The sequence below is a fragment of the Heterodontus francisci genome, chromosome 4 (genome assembly GCF_036365525.1).
Source record: "Heterodontus francisci isolate sHetFra1 chromosome 4, sHetFra1.hap1, whole genome shotgun sequence".
Classification (NCBI taxonomy): domain Eukaryota; kingdom Metazoa; phylum Chordata; class Chondrichthyes; order Heterodontiformes; family Heterodontidae; genus Heterodontus; species Heterodontus francisci.
This window is the reverse complement of record NC_090374.1, coordinates 75,785,964-75,808,574: the sequence shown is the minus strand read 5'-3', so window position 1 is coordinate 75,808,574 and position 22,611 is coordinate 75,785,964. Positions and strand designations below refer to the sequence as shown.

Here is a 22,611-nt window from a genome sequence, read left to right as displayed (position 1 = left end):
GGCAACATCCTGGTGAATCTCCTCTGCACCCTCTCCTGTGCAAGCACATCCTTCCTATAGTGTCATGCCTAGAACTGTACACAGTACTCCAGCTATGGCCTAACTAGCGTTTTATAAAGCTCCATCATAACCTCCCTGCTCTTGCCTTTATTAGCCGAGGCATAGAATACAAGTATCCCATATGTCTTCCTAACCACCTTATCTACCCGTGCTGCTGCCTTCCGTGAGCTATGGTCTAGTACACCAAGGTCCCTCTGACCCTCTGTACTTCCTAGGGTCCTACCATCCATTGTATATTCCATTGCCTTGTTAGTCCTCCCAAAATGCATCACCTCACACTTCTCAGGATGAAATTCCATTTGCCACAGCTCCGCCCATCTTACCAGTCCATCTATATCGTCCTGTAATCTAAAGCTTTCCTCCTCACTATTTACGACACCACCAATTTTCGTGTCATCTACGAACTTGCTGATCATGCCTCCTATATTCACATCTAAATCATTAATGTACACTACAAACAGCAAGGGTCCCAGCACCGATCCCTGCAGTACACCATTGGTCACAGGCTTCCCCTCGCATAAACAACCCTCGACCATTATCCTCTGCCTCCTGCCGCAAAGCCAATTTTGGATCCAAATTGCCCTGGATCCCATGGGCTCTTACCTTCTTAACCAATCTCCCTTGTGTGTCCTTATCAAAAGCCTGACTGAAGTCCATGTAGATTACATCAACTGCTTTGCCCTCATCTACACATCTCATCACCTCCTCGAAAAATTTAATCAAGTTAGCTAGACACGATCTCCCCCTGACAAAGCCATGCTGAGTATCCCTGCCTCTCCAAGTGGAGATTAATCCTGTCCCTCAGAATATTTTCCGATAGTTTCCCAACCACTGATGTTAGACTCACTGGCCTGTAATTACCTGGTTTGTCTCTGCTACCCTTCATGAATAATGGTACCACATTCACTGTCCTCCAGTCCTCTGGTACCTCTCCTGTGGCCAGAGAAGATTTGAAAATTTGTGTCAAAGCCCCTGCAATCTCCTCCCTTGCCTCACATAACAGCCTGGGATACATCTCATGTGGGCCTGGGGATTTATCCACTTTTAAGTCCGCTAAAACAGCTAATACTACTTCCCTTTCAATGCTAATATGTTCAAGTATATCACAATCCCCCTCCCTGATCTCTACCACCTATCGGTCTACTCTCGATCATCAGCGTGTAAGTGGCACTTACTCAGCAATAACATGCTCACCGATACTCAGTTTGGACTGTGCCAGAGCCACTCGGCTGCACACCTTATTATCGTCTTGATCCAAACATGGATAAAAGAGTTGAGTTCAGGTGAAGTGGGAATGACTACCCTTGTCATCAAGGCAGCATTTGACTGAGTGTGGCATCAAGGAACCCTAGCAAAATTTAAGAATGGGAATCGGGGGGGAAAACTCTCCATTTGTTGGAGTCATACCTAGTACAAGGAAAGATTTTTGTGGTTGTTGAAGGCCAAACATCTAAGCTCCTGGACATCACCAAGAGTTCCTCAGGTTAGTGTCCTAAGCCCAAAAATCTTCAGTTGCTTATCAATGGCCTGCCTTCCATCAAAAGGTCAGAGGTGGGGATGTTTGCTGATGATGGCACACTGTTCTGTACTATTCCATACTCCATAGATACTGAAGCAGTCCATGCCTGCATGCAGCATGACCTGGACAACATTCAGGCTTGAACTGTTAAGTGGCAAGAAACATTTGCACCTCAGAAGTGCCATCTCCAACAAGAGAGAATCTAACAGTCTCCCCTTGACATTCTATGGCATTCCCATCACTGAATCCCCAACCAACATCCAGGGGGTGGCGGGGTGGGGGTTACCATTGACCAGAAACTTCTCTGAACCTCTACCACCTAGAAGGACAAGGGCAGCAGATGCATGGAAACACCACCACCTGCATGTTCCCCTCCAAGCCACACATCATCCTGACTTGGAACTATATCGCAATTCCTTCCTTGGGTCAAAAACCTGAAACTTCCTTCCTAATAGCACTGTGGGTGTACCTACACTAGATGGCCTGCAGCGGTTCACAAAGGTGGCTCACCACCACCTTCTCGAGGGAATTAAGGGTAGGCAACAAATGCTGGTCTAGCCAAAGGCACTCACATCCCATAAAAGAATTTTCTTTTAAATGTGAGTTGGCAAAAATTTGACAGATGGGAAATGTGAGGCTAGCCACTTGGTAGGAAGAATAGAAAAGCAGAATATTATTTAAATTGAGACTACAGAATACTGCGGTACAGAGGGATCTGGATGTCCTCATACATGAATCACAAAGTTAGCATGCAGGTACAGCAGGTAATTAGGAAGGCAAATGTTATGTTGGCCTTTATTGTAAGGGGGATGGAGTATAAAATAGGGAAGTGTAGCTACAACTGTACAGGGCGTTGGTGAGGCCATACCTAAAGTACTACTTACCGTTTTGGTCTCCTTATTTAAGGAGGGATATGCTTGCATGGGAGGTAGTTTCAGAGAAGGTTCACTAGGTTGATTTCTGGGCTGAAGAGGTTGTCTTATGCGGAACAGTTAAGCAGGTTGGGCCTATACTCAGAGTTTAGATGAATGAGAGGTGATCTTATTGAAACGTGTAAGATCCTGAGGGGAGTTGACAAGGTAGATGCTGAGAGGATTTTTTTTTTCTCATAGGGGAATCCAGAACTAGGGGGCAGTTTCAGAATAAGGTGTCTTCCATTCAGACTGAGATGAAGAGGAATTTCTTCTGAGGGTTAATCTTTGGAATTCTCCACCCCAGAGAGCGGTGGAGGCTGGGTCATTGAATATGTTCAAGACTGAGCTACAGATTTTTAATCTGCATGGGACTTTAGGATTATGGGCGGTAAGCAAGAAAATGGAGTTGAGGCCACGATCAGGTCAGCCATGATCTTACTGAATGACAGAGCAGGCTCAAGAGGCTGTATGGCCTATTCCTATTTGTTATGTTCTTATGAATCGAATTAGGTGAAGACTGGCATCTGTGATGTTGGAGACCTCAGGAGGAGGCCGAGATGGATCATCCATCTGGCTCGGCTTCCCCATCATTGAGGATGGGGTTGTTTGTGGAGCCGCCACCTCCAGTTAATTTTTAATTGTCCGCCACCATTCACGACTGGATGTGGCAGGACTGCAGAGCTTTAATCTGATCCATCGGTTGTGAGATTACTTAGCTCTGTCCATTGCATGCATGTAGTCCTGTGTTGTAGCTTCACCAGGTTGGCACTTCATTTTTAGGTATGCCTGGTACTGCTCCTGGCATGCTCTCCTGCACTCCTCATTGAACCAGGATTGATCCGTGGCTTGTTGATAATGATAGAGTGAGGGGTATGCCGAGCCATGAGGTTACAGATTGTGGTTGAATACAATTCTGCTGCTGATGATGGCCCACAGCACCTTAGGGATGCTCAGTTTTTCGCTTCGAGATCTGTTCTGAATCTATCCCATTTGGACGCTGGTAGTGTCACACAACACAATGGAGGGTATCCTCAGTGTGAAGACAGGACTTCATCTCCACAGGACTTTGCAGTGGTCACCCTTCCAATACTGTCGGGAACAGATGCATCTGTGACTAGTAGATTGGTGAGGGTGAGACCAAGTTATTTTTTCCCTCCTGTCAGTTCCCTCACCGTCTGCCTCAGGCTCAGTCTGGCAGCAAGGTCCTTCAGGACTCAGCCAGCTCGGTCAGTAGTGGTGCCACCAAGCCACTCTTGGTGATGGGCATTGAAGTCCATTCCCTAGCTACCGATTCCATCCCTCTCCCTGGCAATAGTCTGTGATTAAGCCAGTCTGTTCGGAACCTTGGTGTCTCATTTGACTTCAAGATGAGCTACTGACCTCATATTTGTGCCATCACTAAAATCGCCTATTTCCACCTCCTAACTTCGCCCCTGTCTCAGCTGATTTATTGCTGAAACCCTCGTTGGTGCCTTTGTCACCTCTAGACTTGACTATTCCAACATAATCCCGGCTCGTCTCCCACATTCTACTCTCCATAAACCTGAGGTCATCCAAAACTCTGCTGCCCATGTCTTAATTTGCGCCAAGTTCAGTTCCACTATCACCCCTGTGCTTGCTGACCTACATTGGTTCCTGGTCGAGCGACGTCTTGATTTTAAAATTCTCATGCTTGTTTTCAAATCCCTCCATGGCCTCACCCCTCCCTATTTCTGGAATTTCCAGCCCACAACCCTCAAGATATCTTCACTCCTCTAATTCTGGCCTCTTGTGCATCCCTGATTTTAATTGCTGCACAGTAGGTGGCCGTGCCTTCAGTTGCCTGGGCCCCTCGCTTTCCTCCTTTAAGACACTCCTTAAAACCTACCTCTTTCACCAAACTTTTGGTTATCTGACCTAATATCTCCTTTTGTGGCTCGGTGTCATACCTTGTTTAATGCTCCTGTGAAGCACCTTGGAACATTTTACTATATTAAAGTTACTGTATAAATGTAAGTTGTTGAAGTCCCCCATTCTGTACATTCTGTGCCCTTGCTATTTTGTGATTCTTCCAAATATTGTTGAGCATGGAGTTCTGCTTTATCAGCTGAGGGAGGGTGATGGGTGGTAGTCAGGAGGAGATTTCCTTGCTCATGTTGGACCTGATGCCATGAGACGTCATGGGGTCTGGGGTCAACGTTGAGAACTCCTAGGGCCACTCCCTCCCAGCTGTATTCTACTGTGCCGCCACCTCTGGTGGGTCTGTCCTGTCAGTGGGACAGGACATCCCCAGGAATGGTGATGGAGAAACAAAAACAAGAAATGCTGGATTCACTCAGCAGGTCTGGCAGCATCTGTGGAAAGAGAAGCAGAGTTAACGTTTCGGCTCAGTGACCCTTCTTCGGAACTGACAAATATTAGAAAAGTCACAGATTATAAACAAGTGAGGTGGGGGTTGGGCAAGAGATAACAAAGGAGAAGGTGCAGATTGGACCTTGGTGATGGTGATGGAGAAGTCTGGACCTTGCTGGAAGGTATGATTTGGCTGTTCTTTGACTAGCCTGTGGGGCAGCTCTCCCAATTTTGCTACTAGTCCCTAGACGTTAGTGAGGAGGACATTTCAGGATTGACTGGGCAGGTGTGCCTTTGTTGTTTCCAGTGCCTCGGTTGATGCCGGGTGGTTCCCCCATCCGGGTTTATTCTTTTTCATCTCTTCAGAGTAACTAGCTTTTTATTCCAGTTTTATTAATTAATTGAATTTAAATCCCACCAGCGGCCACGGTAAGATTTGAACTCTTTTTTTTTCTCCAGAGCATTAGTTTAGGCCTCTGGGTGACTAGTTCAGTAACATATTACCACCATGCTACCATCCACTAATTATTTATCCTAATGCATATTTGATTCTTGTAGGTTTCATTGTTTTACTTGTATATTTCTCCAAGTAACATGATTTTGTGAAGGGAGAGGGAGGAGTGCACCCAAGCATTTGCGGGCTCTTGCTCCTTCTAATGATTAGGTAGATTCACATTTGTTATGGGAGGGATAGTATACTGATTGTAAGCATGAAAATTCTAGACTGGTTCACAATTGCAAATGAGTATATAGCAGAAGATAGCTGCAACTCCCATAGCATGATCTTAATTCTTCCCCAGCTGAAGAGACAAAGCTTTTAAAGTAGTTTTTATTTTATTTTCCTGTTGGTCATCTCACACTGGTTAGTAATCCCAACTGAGGAACCAAGCAGGTGACTGTTGAGCATCTTTCTGCACATTTATAAAAATCCACCGAGAGCCTAAAAATAGCCCTGGTGCATGTCACTACATGCTAGGCAAGTACTGGCACTCTACTGAATGCAGATGGGATGTAGTAATTATGCTACTAACTCCCCACCACACTGTTTTTGAACTTGTTAAAAGCAAAGTTTATAGTATGGTGTGTTACAATGGAGTAGAAAAACAATTTGATCTCTAATTTTTCTTTTCATTACTGAGATGTGGATGTTGCTGATATGCCCAGCAATTTATTGCCCATCCCTAATTGCCTTTTAAAAGGTGGTGAGTGCCTTTTTGAAACAAAGCACTTTAGATGAAGGTACTGCCACAGTACTGTTGGGTAAGGAGTTCCAGGATTTTGACCCAGCAATCATGAAGGAACGGTGATAAATTTCTAAGTGAGGATGGTGTGAGATTTGGAGGGGAGCTTGCAGATGATCCCATGCTGACCTTGTCCTTCTAGGTGGTAGAGGTTGTGGGTGTGGAAGGAGACTTAGTGAGTTGTTGCAATGCACGTTGCAGCTGTGAAGCATTGGTGGTGGAGGGAGTGAATGTTTAAGGTGGTGGATAGGGTCCCAGTCAAGAGACTGCTTTGTCCTGGATAGTGTCAAGCTTCTTGCATGCTGTTGGAGCTGTACTCTTTGAGGTAAGTGGTGAGTATTCCATCACACTCCTTGTAGATGGGAGGGGGGAAAGCTTTGGGGATTTAGGAGGTGAGTCACTCACTGCAGAATTCCCAGCCTCTGACCTGCTGTTGTAGCCACTAGATTTATCTGGCTGGTTCAGTGAAATGACCTCATGATATTGATGGTGGGGGATTCTTCAGTTGTAATGTTGAATTCCATGGAGAGATGGTTAGACCCATTGGTGATGGTCACTGCCTGGGCACTTATGTAGCGCAAATGGACAACTATTCGCCAAATGTTTTGTGCTTCATTGTGCTGGATCAAAATCCTGGAACACCCCCTCTAACAGCACTGGGTTGTACCTATACCACATAGTCTGCAGCAGTTCCCGAAGGGGAGACATCACCACCTTCTCAGGCCATTAGGGATGGGCAATAAATGACTCTGCTTTAGGTACTAGGCTTAATTTGGACTATCCATCTGCTTGCAATAAAAATCAAATGCCATTTTTATGTGCACAAACATTGTCATGCATGGACCTGGTTGATCGGATTTTAAAATAGTTTTTTTAACATAAAATAAATCCCCCTCCATCTCAAAGCATATTGGACATCCCAATCCAAATACGACTAGCTATAGAGTGATGGTCATAGAGAGATATAGCAGCGAAACAGGCCCTTCGGCCCACCGAGTCCACGCTGACCATCAACCACGCATTTATACTAACCCTACATTAATCCCATTTTCCCTCTCATCCCCATCTTGCTTCAATTCTCCTACCACCTACCTACACTAGGGGCAATTTTTACAATGGCCAACTTACCTATCAACTTGCAAGTCTTTGGCATATGGAAGGAAACCGGAGCACCCGGAGGAAACCCACACGGTCACAGGGAGAACTTGCAAACTCCGCACAGGCAGTACTCGGAACTGAACCCGGGTCGCTGGAGCTGAGACTGCAGTGCTAGCCACTGCACCACTGTCCCGCCCTATACTATAGGGAAAAACTGTTCCCATTGGTCGAAGGATCAAGAATAAGAGGGCACAGATTTAATGTAATTAGCAAAAGAAACAATGGCAGCATGAGGAAACACTTTTTCACGCAGTGTGTGGTTAGCATCTGGAATGCACTTCCTCAGTGTAGTGGTGACCGGTTCAGTTGAGGCATTCAAGAGGGAATGGATTGTTATCTGAAAAGGAAAAATGTGCAGAGCTATGGGGAGAAGGTGGGAGAATGGCACGAGCTAAATTGCTCTTTTGGAGAGCCAATGCAGACATGATGGGCTAAATGGCCTCCTTCTGTGCTGTAACAATTCAATGACCATCAATTAATTTAAATGATTGGTTATTACATTTTGCATCAAATAAGTCCTGAAAACTACTTGCCACTTCAGTTGGGAAAGATTAAAGTATCTTTTCCACCTTTTAGCCTCATTTTTGGGTTTCCTGTGCTCACCCTCTATTTTTGTCAATTCAATTAAGTAAATCCAAAAAAATCAATCTCTGCTGTGATATTACTCCCACCTGAATTCCAGGATTATATATTCTCTTTTAAAGTTCTATTGTTACGACCTCAGTGAGACCGTTAACATTAACATACGAGATATGAACCCCTAGACCAATTTAAAGAATTACAAGACAAGATTTCATGTTTTAAGACTGTTATAACAACTAAACTAAAAGAAATCCCATTAACTAAATAGTACTTGATAAGTAGCTGATGCACCAAATTACAGAGAAAGATGTTTTCTTCACTTAGAATACTTGAAAACCACACAGAACACTTATACATTACACAGTTTTCCTTGATGGGAAAATCTTTGCAGTTAAAAGTCCCAAATTTTTCCCAGTTGCAACGGGTTGGATCTCCCAGACCTTCCTCAAAGCCTATATCCTCTTCGCTCACTTCTCTAAGCACATTCGACATGGACATCCATGAGTAAGGTGATCCCGTTGGGCTTTACCTTCCCCACAGATTTCAACTTTCAAAACATGTTGGTCTTCAGAACCTTTTGCTCCATCAGGCTTGTCTGAGAGCATCTCATTCTGTCTCTGTCTCTCTGCGCCTCTCTCACCCCTTTGCCCCTCTGCGCCTCTCTCTTTCTCCCCTCGTTCTTTGCCACCCTCTGCCATCACATCCCTCTCTCTCTCCCTCCCTCTTTCTTTCTCTGTCTCTCTCCCCCTTTTTCTCTCTCTCTCCACCCCCCCCTTCTTTCTCTCTCTCTCCCTCCCCCCCCCTTCTTTCTCTCTCTCCCTCCCCCCCCTTCTTTCACTCTCTCCCTACCCCCCTTCTTTCTCTCTCTCCCTCCCCCCCTTCTTTCTCTCTCTCCCTCCCCCCCCCTTCTTTCTCTCTCTCCCTCCCCCCCCCTTCTTTCTCTCTCTCCCTCCCCCCTTCTTTCTCTCTCTCCCTCCCCCCTTCTTTCTCTCTCTCCCTCCCCCCCTTCTTTCTCTCTCTCCCTCCCCCCCCCTCTTTCTCTCTCTCCCTCCCCCCCCTCTTTCTCTCTCTCCCTCCCCCCCCTCTTTCTCTCTCTCCCTCCCCCCCCTCTTTCTCTCTCTCCCTCCCCCCCCTCTTTCTCTCTCTCCCTCCCCCCCCTTCTTTCTCTCTCTCCCTCCCCCCCCTTCTTTCTCTCTCTCCCTCCCCCCCCTTCTTTCTCTCTCTCCCTCCCCCCCCTTCTTTCTCTCTCTCCCTCCCCCCCCTTCTTTCTCTCTCTCCCTCCCCCCCCTTCTTTCTCTCTCTCCCTCCCCCCCCTTCTTTCTCTCTCTCCCTCCCCCCCCTTCTTTCTCTCTCTCTCCCTCCCCCCCCTTCTTTCTCTCCCTCTCCCTCCCCCCCCCTCTTTCTCTCCCTCTCCCTCCCCCCCCTTCTCTTTCTCTCCCTCTCCCTCCCCCCCCCTTCTCTTTCTCTCCCTCTCCCTCCCCCCCCCCTTCTCTTTCTCTCCCTCTCCCTCCCCCCCCCCTTCTCTTTCTCTCCCTCTCCCTCCCCCCCCCCCTTCTCTTTCTCTCCCTCTCCCTCCCCCCCCCCTTCTCTTTCTCTCCCTCTCCTCCCCCCCCCCTTCTCTTTCTCTCCCTCTCCTCCCCCCCCCTTCTCTTTCTCTCCCTCTCCTCCCCCCCCCCTTCTCTTTCTCTCCCTCTCCTCCCCCCCCCCTTCTCTTTCTCTCCCTCTCCTCCCCCCCCCCCTTCTCTTTCTCTCCCTCTCCTCCCCCCCCCTTCTCTTTCTCTCCCTCTCCTCCCCCCCCCTTCTCTTTCTCTCCCTCTCCTCCCCCCCCCTTCTCTTTCTCTCCCTCTCCTCCCCCCCCCCCTTCTCTTTCTCTCCTCTTAGAGTCTGTTCATCTCTCTGTCTGTGCCTCTCACTTGCTCCCTTCCTTGAGGCTGCCATCACTGGTTGTCCTCCTTATAGCCTGTTTGCCTTCAGAAAATCTGTTAAATTTATCTGGATTCGAAAGTCAATAGCTCATTAGTTTTTCCAATATGCAATGTCCCCAGGTCTGCCTTCAGCAGAGTCGCCCAGGCTTTCTATTGTTTCCAGATGTTAACAGCTGCCATACACATTTGCATCCTCAGAATCCCTCACTCCTTGTTTACGATCCCTTCTATCCTTGCAGTATCTACTTTTTTAAATGATTTTTGATCTGGGATTTTTGTTGCTCCTGGTAACTAAGATTTCTGTCTTGAATTTAAGCAGAGTTCATGTAAGGTCACCTGACTTGCCTCGCTCCATCTTAAACTTTTGAAAATCAGTATTTTTAAACATAATCATGTTACAAAGTCCTGCATTCCTAACATATGGCTACTATATTTCACTTTTTTGTTGTTCCTGATCCCACTGTAATTACTAACTGGCGCAGAGATTACTAAATTGCAGGTCCAAAATTTAGAGCTTTCCTTAGTTAAATTTTTTTTTTTGTGCATCTTTTTGGTAATTTATGTGTATTGATTTGCAAGGCAGAATGCTTTAGAAAATATCTTATCCATTGTTATTTTTGCCCTTCCTATTTTAAACAATGAGCCATTAAAACTTCAAGAAAAGTTTGTTGTAATGTCTTTAACCCTGACATCATTTTGGCTCATAACAGATCTCCACTTGTTTGCAGATTATCGATGAGGAGGTTTTGCAAGAGTACTGGAAAATTACAAAGGTTAGTGATTAGTTTTGGAATGGTGCAGTGTCTTCACATGGAATCCCCCTTTATTGTCCCTTCCAGTTTGCATTAAATTGGAGTTAAAACGCACTGCCGTATTCTGTTCGATCTTTTCCTAGATATTTTTCTCAAACATTTCATATCAGCTAGTTTGTACTTAAGTCAGCTTCTTCCTTGGTAGCAATCTCTCCTCTGAGTCAAATTTGTGGGTTAAAGCCCCACTCCAGCATTTGTACGCAATACAGAATGCACTCCTGTGCAGTGCAGAGTGAGTTCTAAGTTATCAAAGATGCTCATCATTGAGCACTCCTACACCCACCCCTGCTGTTCCTGTACATTGCTGTACAAACCATTCTCATGGGGGGAATAAGAGAAGTGTCAAGGGGTGAATCTAGTGGCCCCCTGCAAAAAATCACAAATGGCAATTTGCTGCACGTGTATTTGGACATGTCGTTAAATATAGATGCTGTGCCATAGAAAACATCTTACAATATAAATGGCAATTTTGAAAGCAAAGAGAATGGCACCCAAAGGTAAATATTCCATATGCTGCTTGGTGACTTTAATTGCAGTTTTATGCCAATTTTGGTGGCTGTGAGCAGTGAATATTGGCGGGTGAGCTAAACTGTAAGTTAGCACTTGGGCTTGAAGTACCAAAAATATTAAGTAACTTACAACATTTGTATTTTGTTACTGCATGCCATTACTTATCTCTGTCCACAATGACTTTGAGCTTCGAAACGATTACTATCTAATAACAGGAAGAATGACTTAAACTTTGAAAAAAAGCAGTCAAACCTTTTCATATGCTTTAAAGTAAAATGAAAGGAAAATGACAGTCTGTCACTTAAAAAAAAAAAATCTGAAATTTATAATTGGTTAAACAGCTTTTAAAAGAATGTAAAAAATACAGTGGAGTGATGTGCATTACATTTATGTGCATAAATATCCTGGAATATGAATGTAACTTTCCAATGCAAACTGTAGAACCGTTTAAGAATGTATTCATTAACGAGTGAGAAAGTAATTTTGTTTATTTATTGTAGGTAAGACTACCCCAATCATAAAAGGAGTTGAATTGTACCATTCCTCTTTGTTTGAATGCAGTTTTTTAAAAATTGTCTCGTCTCCAATGTTGTAATAAATTTTAATTGGTACAGCATAGCCATATGAAATGATTAAATATTTTAACTATTTGATCGGTAATACTGTTTGTTTTTCCATGCCACTGATTATGAACTCAAGTTGGACAAAGCATTCAAGTACCTTATGTAAAATTCACATTCTATTTCTTTGTGCCTACAGAATAGTCCCAATTACCATGAAGAGAAACATAGATGTGAATACCTGCACAACAAACTGGCTCATATTAAGAGACTAATAGCAGATTATGACAAGCAGCAACTACAATCATAGCATTAGAACTCACTGGACAGTTTGCAATATTGTTCTATGATCAGAATGAGATGTGTAATAACGTTAAAAATAATTTATTTTGAATTTTGGAAAAGTTTTTTTGTAGGAATGGTGTCAAGAGATTTCTGAAAGTTTCCAGAAGTTTCATGATTTGATTTTGAGTTCTGTTACTTCCCTGAAGCACCTAAATTGTGCTCTTCCCACACCCGTTTCTTATAAATTGATGCTCTTGCTTTAGACCCTCTTATACCAATATGTTTTTGTTGATCCAAGCTGGTCATATTAGACTCAGTACCTGGACTTTCCTGTAGTCTCCTGATTTCATTTGTACATCAACAATTGATAGCACTAACAGCAAACTCCTTGATAGTTAAATAAAAAACGTATGTAGTACTTGCTACATTTTGCTAATATAAACACTTTGCCTTAAGTGGTTGAATGTTCCTAAGGCAATTTGCACAGATATTTTTCAGGAAGTATTCATAGAAATATTAAAGGTGTGGAAAAGTATGATAAGCACTACAAACTGCCTATAATTCTTTACACTGTGCTGCAATTTCAAACTATATGCTAAAAATGCAAACCAAGTCAGCTCCTGTGCCCCTTGCCTTAAGGTGTTTGCTTACGTACATTTAGTATAGTGACCATTAGCTACACGTAGCTTCCTTCTAACCTATACAGTTGGGAAGCTAACTGTGGTCTACCCAGTATGTGCATGTGTGAGTGAGAGTGTCTGTGTATATGTGTGTAAATGTAATATACATCTTGAGGGGGAAGAGAGTAAGCTGCTCTCTGTAGCCAAATGCTCAGGACTAAACAACTGATGAGTGTTATTGTAGGTATTTTCCTATAAATGTACTACTTCCTCCATGGAAATTAAAGCCTTTCCATTTCAAGTGACTTATCAGCTTTATTAACATGGAAGCATTGCTACTGTGCAAAATTTGAAAGAGATCTTATAGTTTTGGGAAAATTAAGAAACTAACCTTCATGTAGGAGGCTTATTTGTATACGACTTTAAAGTATTTTTGAAAACAAATTATATACAAAGAAGCAGTCACCTGCATGTACTAGTTTATTTAAGATTTGTTCTCCTGCGTGCCAGGAATATAACTGAAAAAGGATGTATTTAATAATACTGTGACCATCAAACAGCACAAAGAATTCATTTGAATTTATAAAGTGTTTCTGTACTTAAACCATTGCATTGCATTTCAGTTGGTATAATGCCTATTAATATGGTAGTTAATTTATCATGTGGGAACATTAAGTTATTTGGTTGGAAGATGCAAGGTTTTGGATAAATATTAAGACTAATAATCTATGTAGTTTTTTTGACTTTTCAAAGTGCTGCCAATTGAAAAGGGAAGCATAATGTTTACAAATGAGTGTTGGAAAGTTTGCCAAATTATTTGGTTGAATCTTCAATAAATTCCTCTCTCCAGCTTTACTCTAAATCTGGTATCTTCAGCCATGCTGTAAACCATGAAACTTGCTCTTCCTATCTCATACTAATTTTGAAAATTGTAGTTTAGGTGTTAATGAGGGCAAGTCCAAATTGTATATTTGCAGTACTAATCACTGGGATGGGATCCACTGAAGATTATAAACTTGATTCACACTTAGCAATCATTTTATATTGGTGCTCTACCAGTTATTCCCATCTTTATTAAAGTTATTTATTTCATTAAGTCAAGATTGTTGTCAAATACCCAGAATTATTACATTAATGACATTTGAATTGATTTGTGGATGTTTTAAATCAGTGTTTCATTTTTAGTCATTTAGGTTTATTTTAAAAAAGATCTCCTGACAAGGGATCTGTCCACACTGGGAAATTCTGTGCATCAGTAATTTTGGGATAGCATTTGACATCAGCAATGTAACTGTTGCATCAATTAGATTCAATTTATGGCATTTTGCTTTCTATACCTCATCTAGTCTTAAAAGCTTCATTCAGTGACGTTCATTTGAATTAGATATGTACACCTTTGGATGCAACAAAATATTAACCTACTACAACAGATAACTTTTCCATCTTTTTGGAAGGTTTTAAAGCCAACCACATAGTAAGGCTTTTGGGATTTGACATTTTGCAGTCACTGATGTATATAAATATCTATCTCCACTTCAAAACTATCCCACTGCACAATTAGCATGTACCTGGAGAAGATTAGCAGTGTTCAGGCTCCTTTTTTATTTGTAAAGTTACTCCGGTACAAACTCTGGGGAAAAATGGATGTTTCTAGTTTTGTCTCCTCGCCCAAATAACTTTTAATGGACATACATTCTCAAGTAGTCATAATGTAGTCACTAGGAATAAGTGACAAATCACAAATGAAATCCTTTCTGGGAGAAATTGAACTTTTGGAGGTGCCTATCACTTTACAGTAATCCATACTACTGAGCTGCCTTTTTTGTTGCTTTATTTTGTAGTAATCTAGTGGAGACAGTGTGGCCTCACAGTAGAAATATATTTCAGAGCTGTGGTAATTTGCTTGAGAAGAGAATGATTTATTGTTGCAGGTTTATCCTGTAATCCTTCTCATACTTGAAACTGGTTTATTTCAGTAGTTCCACCAATGTTAAAGAATGGTCATAAAGTTAAAACCTTATTTGTGCTCCCTAGTGTAATTAAAATTGTTGTTTTTTAAGCTCAGAAGAATGACCTGGCATTCTAAATATGCATCCTAGTATATGGTGGCTTAGGGAAAGCCATTTTTACTTTTAGCATAGTGTTCACATTTTGACTTTGTATTTAGAGGATTCAAATTTTGAACCAAAACCTGAAGCTAGAAAGTATTTGAGCACATTCCTTAGTAATTACACTAAACTTAGACTTCAGAAAAAATTGTTGGGCATTTATGCAGTATGCCTATTAAAGCTATCAGCAATTAGAATTTTAGGAAACCATTTCAGAGTGGCTATAGCAAATTCTTAAAACAAAAAATTAATTTGCAAACAGCAGCTTACACCAAAGCTGCCTACATTAATTTAAAATGTGTGCGCTACCTGCTGTGTTGATACTTTTGAACAAGGACATAGTAAAAACCTTAATTATTCAGTTTCCTGTGCTTTAAAAACAAATCCTACAATGGCATGAAGATTTGCATCATACTGTTTTTTATACAATCGATTCATGTAATTATTGGAAAGCTCAGTTGTACTGTAAAAATGGTGTACTCAAAGCTTTGAAGCAAACATTCACTGTTGCAAGTTAATAGCCCAGGTGTTGCATTCATTGAAGATGCTGTAATCAGAGGTCCACTTTCTAAGTTATGTATAGAAACAGTTGGTTCTGATCAATACGTTGCATTTGTTTCCAGATATAACAATCAAAGTTCTCCATTTAACTGGTAAATGGAAATTATTCCAAAAAAGCCCAATTCTGAATTATTAAAGAAATAAATGACAATTTGTGATCACTTGAATCTAAGTGCAACTGTTTTCAACAATTAATCAATTGCTAAAATAATAAAAAAAAAATCAGGAAAAAACTTTGCATTTAACAGTTTCTTTCCTAATCAAAAAAATGTTGCTAGCTCCTCCAGAAACAGGAGTAACAAATACTAGTCTTAGCATAAATATATCATAATAAATTCTAAGCTGTTAATTCAGTTGCTAGCAGCTTAGGATGTTTTTATTGGGTTACTAGTAAAGTGAAGTTCCATTCCTTGTAAAACAGTAAGTTGGAAAAATATTTTTCTCTCCATTCTTGTATTGTTGCCCTAATATGTCAATTTCTCCTATAATCTTGGTATTAACGTGTGCCAAATGAATAGGTTTTTGCCTCAATATTTTGAAGTCTTCAGATTGTTAATTTAATTGTTTGTCTTCCCCATGTGTCCCTGATTGATGCAGTTGAAGTCACCAGTTCGAATCATTTTGGAAAGATGGGGAATAGTATTGACTACAGAAGACAAAGAATGGAAGGAATTAAAACATGACTGGAATATCTTATATTCTCAATAGTCTCTTGCAGCGGTTGTGAATGTCTTTTGATTTCTGAGTTACACAGTAAATCTTTACCATCTAGTTTGGACCTTTGAAACTGGAAATGCTGCAGGAGTATTTTCGCTGATTAAAATACAAAATATTTGAGCCACAATGCCTCCATTCCATATGTAATGTAAGCTGTTTATTTAAATTACATTAAAATATTGACTTTGCATATGAGAAGTCTTGTGTTTTATTAACACTTGTACATTTTATACAATAACTAGTATTTTAATGTGGTCATCTTCATGAAACTCAACATATTAACCATATTTAGAGAGTAGAACATAAAGGAACCATTTTTCCCCTCACTTCTGTATTGTCTCCAACAGTGTGTTTTTTTCTGGGAGAGTGACTTTTTCATGGTGTTATGAAACCAACTAGCAGAATCTGTGTATATATAGGTTGGATCTTCTAGTTTCTTGAATTGTCTTGTTGGCTCACACAGGCTAGCAGAAAAATAGTGAAATTGGTTTGTTTTGGCATTCCAGTAGAGCTATTGAGCTGTCCATTCATCTCAATATCAACTTCCACTTATATAGCACTGTTAATGCACTTTGAAAAGCCTTAGGATGCCTCACTACGTTATCAAATAAAATTTGACATTGAGCCACTAAAGAAAACATTAGGACAAGTGACCAAAATCTTGGATTAAGCAGTACATTAAAAGAGAGAGTGGAGAAAAGGTTTAGGGAGGGGATTCCAGAGCTTGTGCCTCAGATGGCTGGCCAGAGCTAGGGGCTTAGATATCTGAAGAAACAATTGCCAATGGTGGAGTGAAAAAAAAGAAAGGTGCACAGGAATTGGAGGGCTGAAGGAGCAGAGGAGGTTAGAGACAGGAAAGGGTGAGGCCAAGGAGCGGTTTGAACACAAGGATAACAACATAAAATTTGAAGTGTTAATGGACCTGGCTCCAGTGTAGGCCAGTGAGCTCCAATAGAGTACATGTCCTAGGTCGATGCTCTGCGTCTCAAAAGCAAACTACTGTCTTATATCTAGCAGTAGCAGGGTAGGTAGTGGTATTATCACTGGACTAGTAACCCAGAGACCCAGGGTATTTCTCTAGGGACATGGGTTTGAATCCCACCATGGCCGAATGTGGAATTTGAATTTAATAAATCTGGAATTAAAAGCTAGTCTAATGATGGCCATGAAACCATTGCCGATTGTTGGAAAAACCCATCTGGTTCATTAATGTTCTTTTAGGGAAGGAATTCTGCTGTCCTTACCTCGTCTGGCCTACGTGTGACTCCAGACCCACAGCAATGTGGTTAACTCTGACATGCCCTCTGCAATGGCCCAGCAAGCCACTCAGTTGTACCTAACCACTACAAAGTCAATAAAAAGGAATGAAACCAGACGGACCACCCGGCATCGATCTAGGCACCGGAAACGACAACAGCAAACCCAGCCCTGTCGACCCTGCAAAGTCCTCCTTACTAACATCTGGGGGCTTGTGCCAAAGTTGGGAGATCTGTCCCACAGATTAGTCATGCAACAGCCTGACATCGTCATATGGAATCATACCTGACAGACAATGTCCCAGACCATGCCATCACCATCCCTGCGTATGTCCTGTCCCACGGGCAGGACAGACCCACCAGAGGTGGTGGCACACTGGTATACAGTAGGGAGGGAGTTGCCCTGGGAGTCCTCAACATCGACTCTGGACCCCATGAAGCCTCATGGCATCAGGTCAAACATGGGCAAGGTAACCTACTGATTACCACCTACTGCCCTCCCTCAGCTGATGACTCAGTACTCCTCCATGTTGAACACCACTTGGAAGAAGCACTGAGGATGGCAAGGGCACAAAATGTACTCTGGGTGGGGGACTTCAATGTCCATCACCAAGAGTGGCTCGGTAGCACCACTACTGACCAAGCTGGCCGAGTCCTAAAGGACATTGCTGCTAGACTGGGTCTGCGACAGGTGGTGAGGGAACCAACAGGAGGGGAAAAACATACTTGACCTCGTCCTCACCAATCTGCCTGCCGCAGATACTTCTGTCCATGACAGTATTGGTAGGAGTGACCACCGCACAGTCCTTGTGGAGACGAAGTCCCGCCTTCACATTGACGATACCATCCATTGTGTTGTGTGACACTATCACTGTGCTAAATGGGATAGATTTCGAACAGATCTAGCAATGCAAAACTGGGCATTCATGAGGCGCTGTGAGCCATCAGCAGCAGCAGAAATGTACTCAACCACAATCTGTGACCTCATGGCCCGGCATATCCTCCACTCTACCATTACCATCAAGTCAGGCGACCAACCCTGGTTCAATGAAGAGTGCAGGAGGGCATGCCAGGAGCAGCACCAGGCATACCTCAAAATGAGGTGTCAACCTGGTTAAGATACAGCACAGGACTATCTGCATGCCAAAGTGCATAAGCAGTATGTGATAGACAGAGCTAAGCGATCCCATAACCAACAGATCAGATCTAAGCTCTGCAGTACTGCCACATCCAGTCATGAATGGTGTTGGACAATTAAACTACTAACTGGAGGAGGTGGCTCCACAAATATCCCCATCCTCAATGATGGGGGAGCCCAGCACATCAGTGCAAAAGATGAGGCTGAAGTATTTGCAACAGTCTTCAGCCAGAAGTGTTAGCCAGTTGCTAATCTATCTCGGCCTCCGCCTGAAGTCCCCAGCATCACAGATGCCAATCTTCAGCCAATTCAATTCACTCCGCGTGATATCAAGAAACGACTGAAAGCACTGGATACTGCAAAAGCGATGGGCCCTGACAATATTCCGGCAATAGTACTGAAGACCTGTGCTCCAGAACTGGCTGCGCCCCTAGCCAAGCTGTTCCAGTACAGCTACAACACTGGCATCTACCCTGCAATGTGGAAAATTGCCCAGGTATGTCCTGTACACAAAAAGCAGGACAAGTCCAACCCGGCCAATTACCGCCCCATCAGCCTACTCTCAATCATCAGTAAAGTGATGGAAGGTGTCATCAACAGTGCCATCAAGCGGCACTTGCTTAGCAATAACCTGCTCAGTGACGCTCAGTTTAGGTTCCGCCAGGGCCACTCAACTCCTGATCTCATTACAGCCTTGGTTCAAACATGGACAAAAGAGCTGAACTCAACAGGTGAGGTGAGAGTGACTGCCCTTGACATCAAGGCAGCATTTGACCGAGTATGGCATCAAGGAGCCCTAGCAAAACTGAGGTCAATGGGAATCAGGGGGAAAACCCTCTGCTGGTTGGAGTCATACCTAGCGCAAAGGAACATGGTTGTGGTTGTTGGAGGTCAATCATCTGAGCTCCAGGACATCACTGCAGGAGTTCCTCAGGTAGGCCCAACCATCTTCAGCTGCTTCATCAATGACCTACCTTCAATCATAAGGGCAGAAGTGGGGATTTTCGCTGATGATTGCACAATGTTCAGCACCATTAGTGACTCCGCAGATACTGAAGCAGTCCGTGTAGAAATGCAGCAAGACCTGGACAATATCCAGGCTTGGGCTGATAAGTGGCAAGTAACATTCGCGCCACACAAGTGCCAGGCAATGACCATTTCCAACAAGAGAATCTAAACATCTCCCCTTGACATTCAACGGCATTACCATCGCTGAATCCCCCGCTATCAACATCCTAGGGGCCACCATTGACTAGAAACTGAACTGGAGTAGCCATATAAATACCGTGGCTACAAGAGCAGGTCAGAGGCTGGGAATCCTGAGGCGAGTAACTCACCTCCTGACTCCCCAAAGCCTGTCCACCAAGGCACAAGGCACAAGTCAGGAGTGTGATGGAATACTCTCCACTTGCCTGGATGGGTGCAGCTCCAACAACACTCAAGAAGCTCGACACCATCCAGGACAAAGCAGCCCGCTTGATTGGTACCCCATCCACAAACATTCACTCCCTACAACACCGACGCACAGTGGCAGCAGTGTGTACCATCTACAAGATGCACTGCAGCAATGCACCAAGGCTCCTTAGACAGCACCTTCCAAACCTACGACCTCAACCAACTAGAAGGACAAGGGCAGCAAATGCATGGGAACACCACCACCTGCAATTTCCCCTCCAAGTCACACACCATCCTGACTTGGAACCCTATCGCCGTTCCTTCACTGTCGCTGGGTCAAAATCCTGGAACTCCCGAACAGCACTGTGGGTGTCCCTACCCCAAATGGACTGCAACGGTTCAAGAAGGCAGCTCACCACCACCTTCTCAAGGGCAATTAGGGATGGGCAATAAATGCTGGCCTAGCCAGCGACGCCCACATCCTTGAATGAATAATTTTTAAAAAGCAGCTCTGGACTTTCAACCAAGCAAGCAAACAGATGGAAAGTAAAACTGCACATGCTGGAATTGTGTAATAACAACCGCAAATGTTAGAAATATGCACATTACATCTTTAAAAGTAAAGATACAGGATATTTCACATTGTGATTTTCTGACACCAAACTATCGTCCAACATTTTTCTTTATTTTATAAGGGTCCCCAACATACTGAAAAATATAATTTTGCACATGAAGCTACTGCCTACAATCTGATTTACTTTAAAGCTGCTCCAAACATTGAGATCCTCCTGAATGGAAAATCTTTGTGTTAAAACTTATGGAACTTTAATAACTAAATTTAAGCATTTTGGTTGATTTGAAGGATTTTGAGCAAAGGGACCCAAGTAGCAGAGGTATTATCCGGATAACCACGAAATTGTGTCCTTTTGAGGGTTTCATTTCCTACCATACAACTCCTTTTGAGTCCCAGTTAATGTGCAAATGAAACATTTGTCGAGGGTTGTCAGGATTGAGTTTCTCTTGTTGAATGGCCATTTAGATTATTGATTGTTAACTGCATTTTGCAAAAACCTGCAAGTTTAAAGAATGTCTCCAGTATCGTCGTGAGATTTAGGAGTGATGAAATAATTCTCTTAGTCAACCTAAGAGGCCGAGAATCTTGGAAAAGATGGGTAGTATGAAGAACTGGTATGGTACCAAGTTAATGGACACAAATTGCTATTCTGGATAAGAAACCATAACAGCAGCACGTTTTTTCTTCACTTTTTTTAAAAGTAGATATTTGCTAACAGCAGTTGCACCACAAAGTCAACTAACATTGTTTAATAATCCCAAGGATATCAATTTCATTATAGATCCCAAACCTGAACTGCCTGCAAAAATACAAAAAGTCACTGTTGAACTAGCATGGCTAGATGGTAAAACATAGCTACTAACATACCTATCTTCTTCATTTAACCTGGAAAATATATTTTGCTGGAGGCCTTCCTCACTGGTGATAGGCATATTTTGCCTAAATTGTATAGCAGTTGATTAAAGTTGAGAGTATTTAAAATTCTTCTCATTTCTGATTCCAAGATGAGTGAGTCCTACCTTGGAGATATGTTATCAATGTGCTGTAACTACCCCTGACCCTCTCTCACATAAACAAAATGAATACCTTTGGCAAGTATAATGTGGTCCTATAATTTGTGAGGAAACCTTTTATGAAATTATCTAAAATGAAGCTGCTTAGAACTACTTTTTCTCCATAAAGTTTCATACGCTATTGTCTTTTCCATAAATAGTATCATTTTCATTGGACTACCCTGGAAGGAAGGGTCCAAAAAATCAGTAATGCATAATGGTTTGGTGCTTAAAATAAGTTTTGTTTCTGCAATTAGGTCAAACTTGTTAATGGCCATTGGGGCAAAAATATTGTGAGACAGTGATAACATGGGTGCTAGGCCAGAGGCTGGTTGGGAAAACTGGCTGTGTTGTGGTATGTGACATTTCATGAAAATGGCATTAATAGTCTAAGGCCAAACCAAGCATTTGGGTCATTACCACAGTGACATGCTGAAGGAGCTATATGAAGTTCAAAAGCCCTCAATATTTCCTTGGCCTTGCGTGCTCCTACAGAATACATCTCAATGGAAGATTTGCTTAGATAAGCATTCTGACTAGTATTCTCTCTGACCTGAGAGTTGAAGTTGGTGGTGCTGGACTGGATCCTGCCTGTGGTTTACCTTCACTGGCACCAGTTTAGTTTCAACAATGACTATTACTGGAAATAATTCTTGCAAGATCTAAATTAAGTAACTCTGCTATTTGCTGTAATGTAAGTTGATGAGATCAGAAAAAACAGCCGTAGATATCTAAGGCCAGGAAAGCTATTTGGCACTTTGATCAAATTTTAAAACTAGTTGTTTAATATCATCATTTGAAGAATGTAAAGAATATTGGTGCAGAACTGATTTTTTCCAAGCCTATCCGGTTATTTCAATGCTACCAGCTCAGTACCTCCAAAATTTAAAGTTTAGGGAGGGAGCTGGTAGCAACTTTAGGATCTGATAGAAGTTAAATCTGGTTATCAATATTACTAAAAAATGACTCTACTTTGGAACTAAACAGTGTACCTTTTCTGTGAGATGCATAGTGAGAAAAATAAAGTTCTGCTTAATGAGCTTAAGTCATCAGATTCAAGCTGAAAATTGAAATGGATAGCATCCTATAATGATTTTCCTCTGAAACAGAAATGCAGAGGCTGTATGCATGAGGAAGAGTTAATAGAAAACATAAAACACTGCAAATAAACAGATATCCCTGTTGTGTTTAATCAGTCAATGTAGACCCTGGAAAGCTCCACAGAATGTCATTCATGGGATGCGAAGGAACCCTAAATTATTGCAGGCCACACTTTGAAAAGGAAGTTTTCTG

The 22,611-nt window shown here is 42.5% G+C and overlaps 1 protein-coding gene across 2 annotated transcripts in view; it reads left to right on the top strand.

Annotated features, from left to right (window-relative positions):
- ell2 (elongation factor for RNA polymerase II 2) overlaps positions 1-16,091 on the top strand; it is a 214,071-nt gene extending 197,980 nt beyond the window's left edge. The window contains exons 11-12 of one of the 2 annotated variants that reach the window (XM_068029729.1): positions 10,459-10,503; positions 11,812-16,091. In XM_068029729.1, coding sequence (XP_067885830.1) covers positions 10,459-10,503; positions 11,812-11,922 — 156 coding nt within the window. In that variant the 3' untranslated portion in view covers positions 11,923-16,091. Of the gene's footprint in view, positions 1-10,458; positions 10,504-11,811 lie in introns of those variants that run through there. The other variant, XR_010974870.1, reaches the window with a different exon arrangement.
- Positions 16,092-22,611: the final 6,520 nt, after the last annotated feature.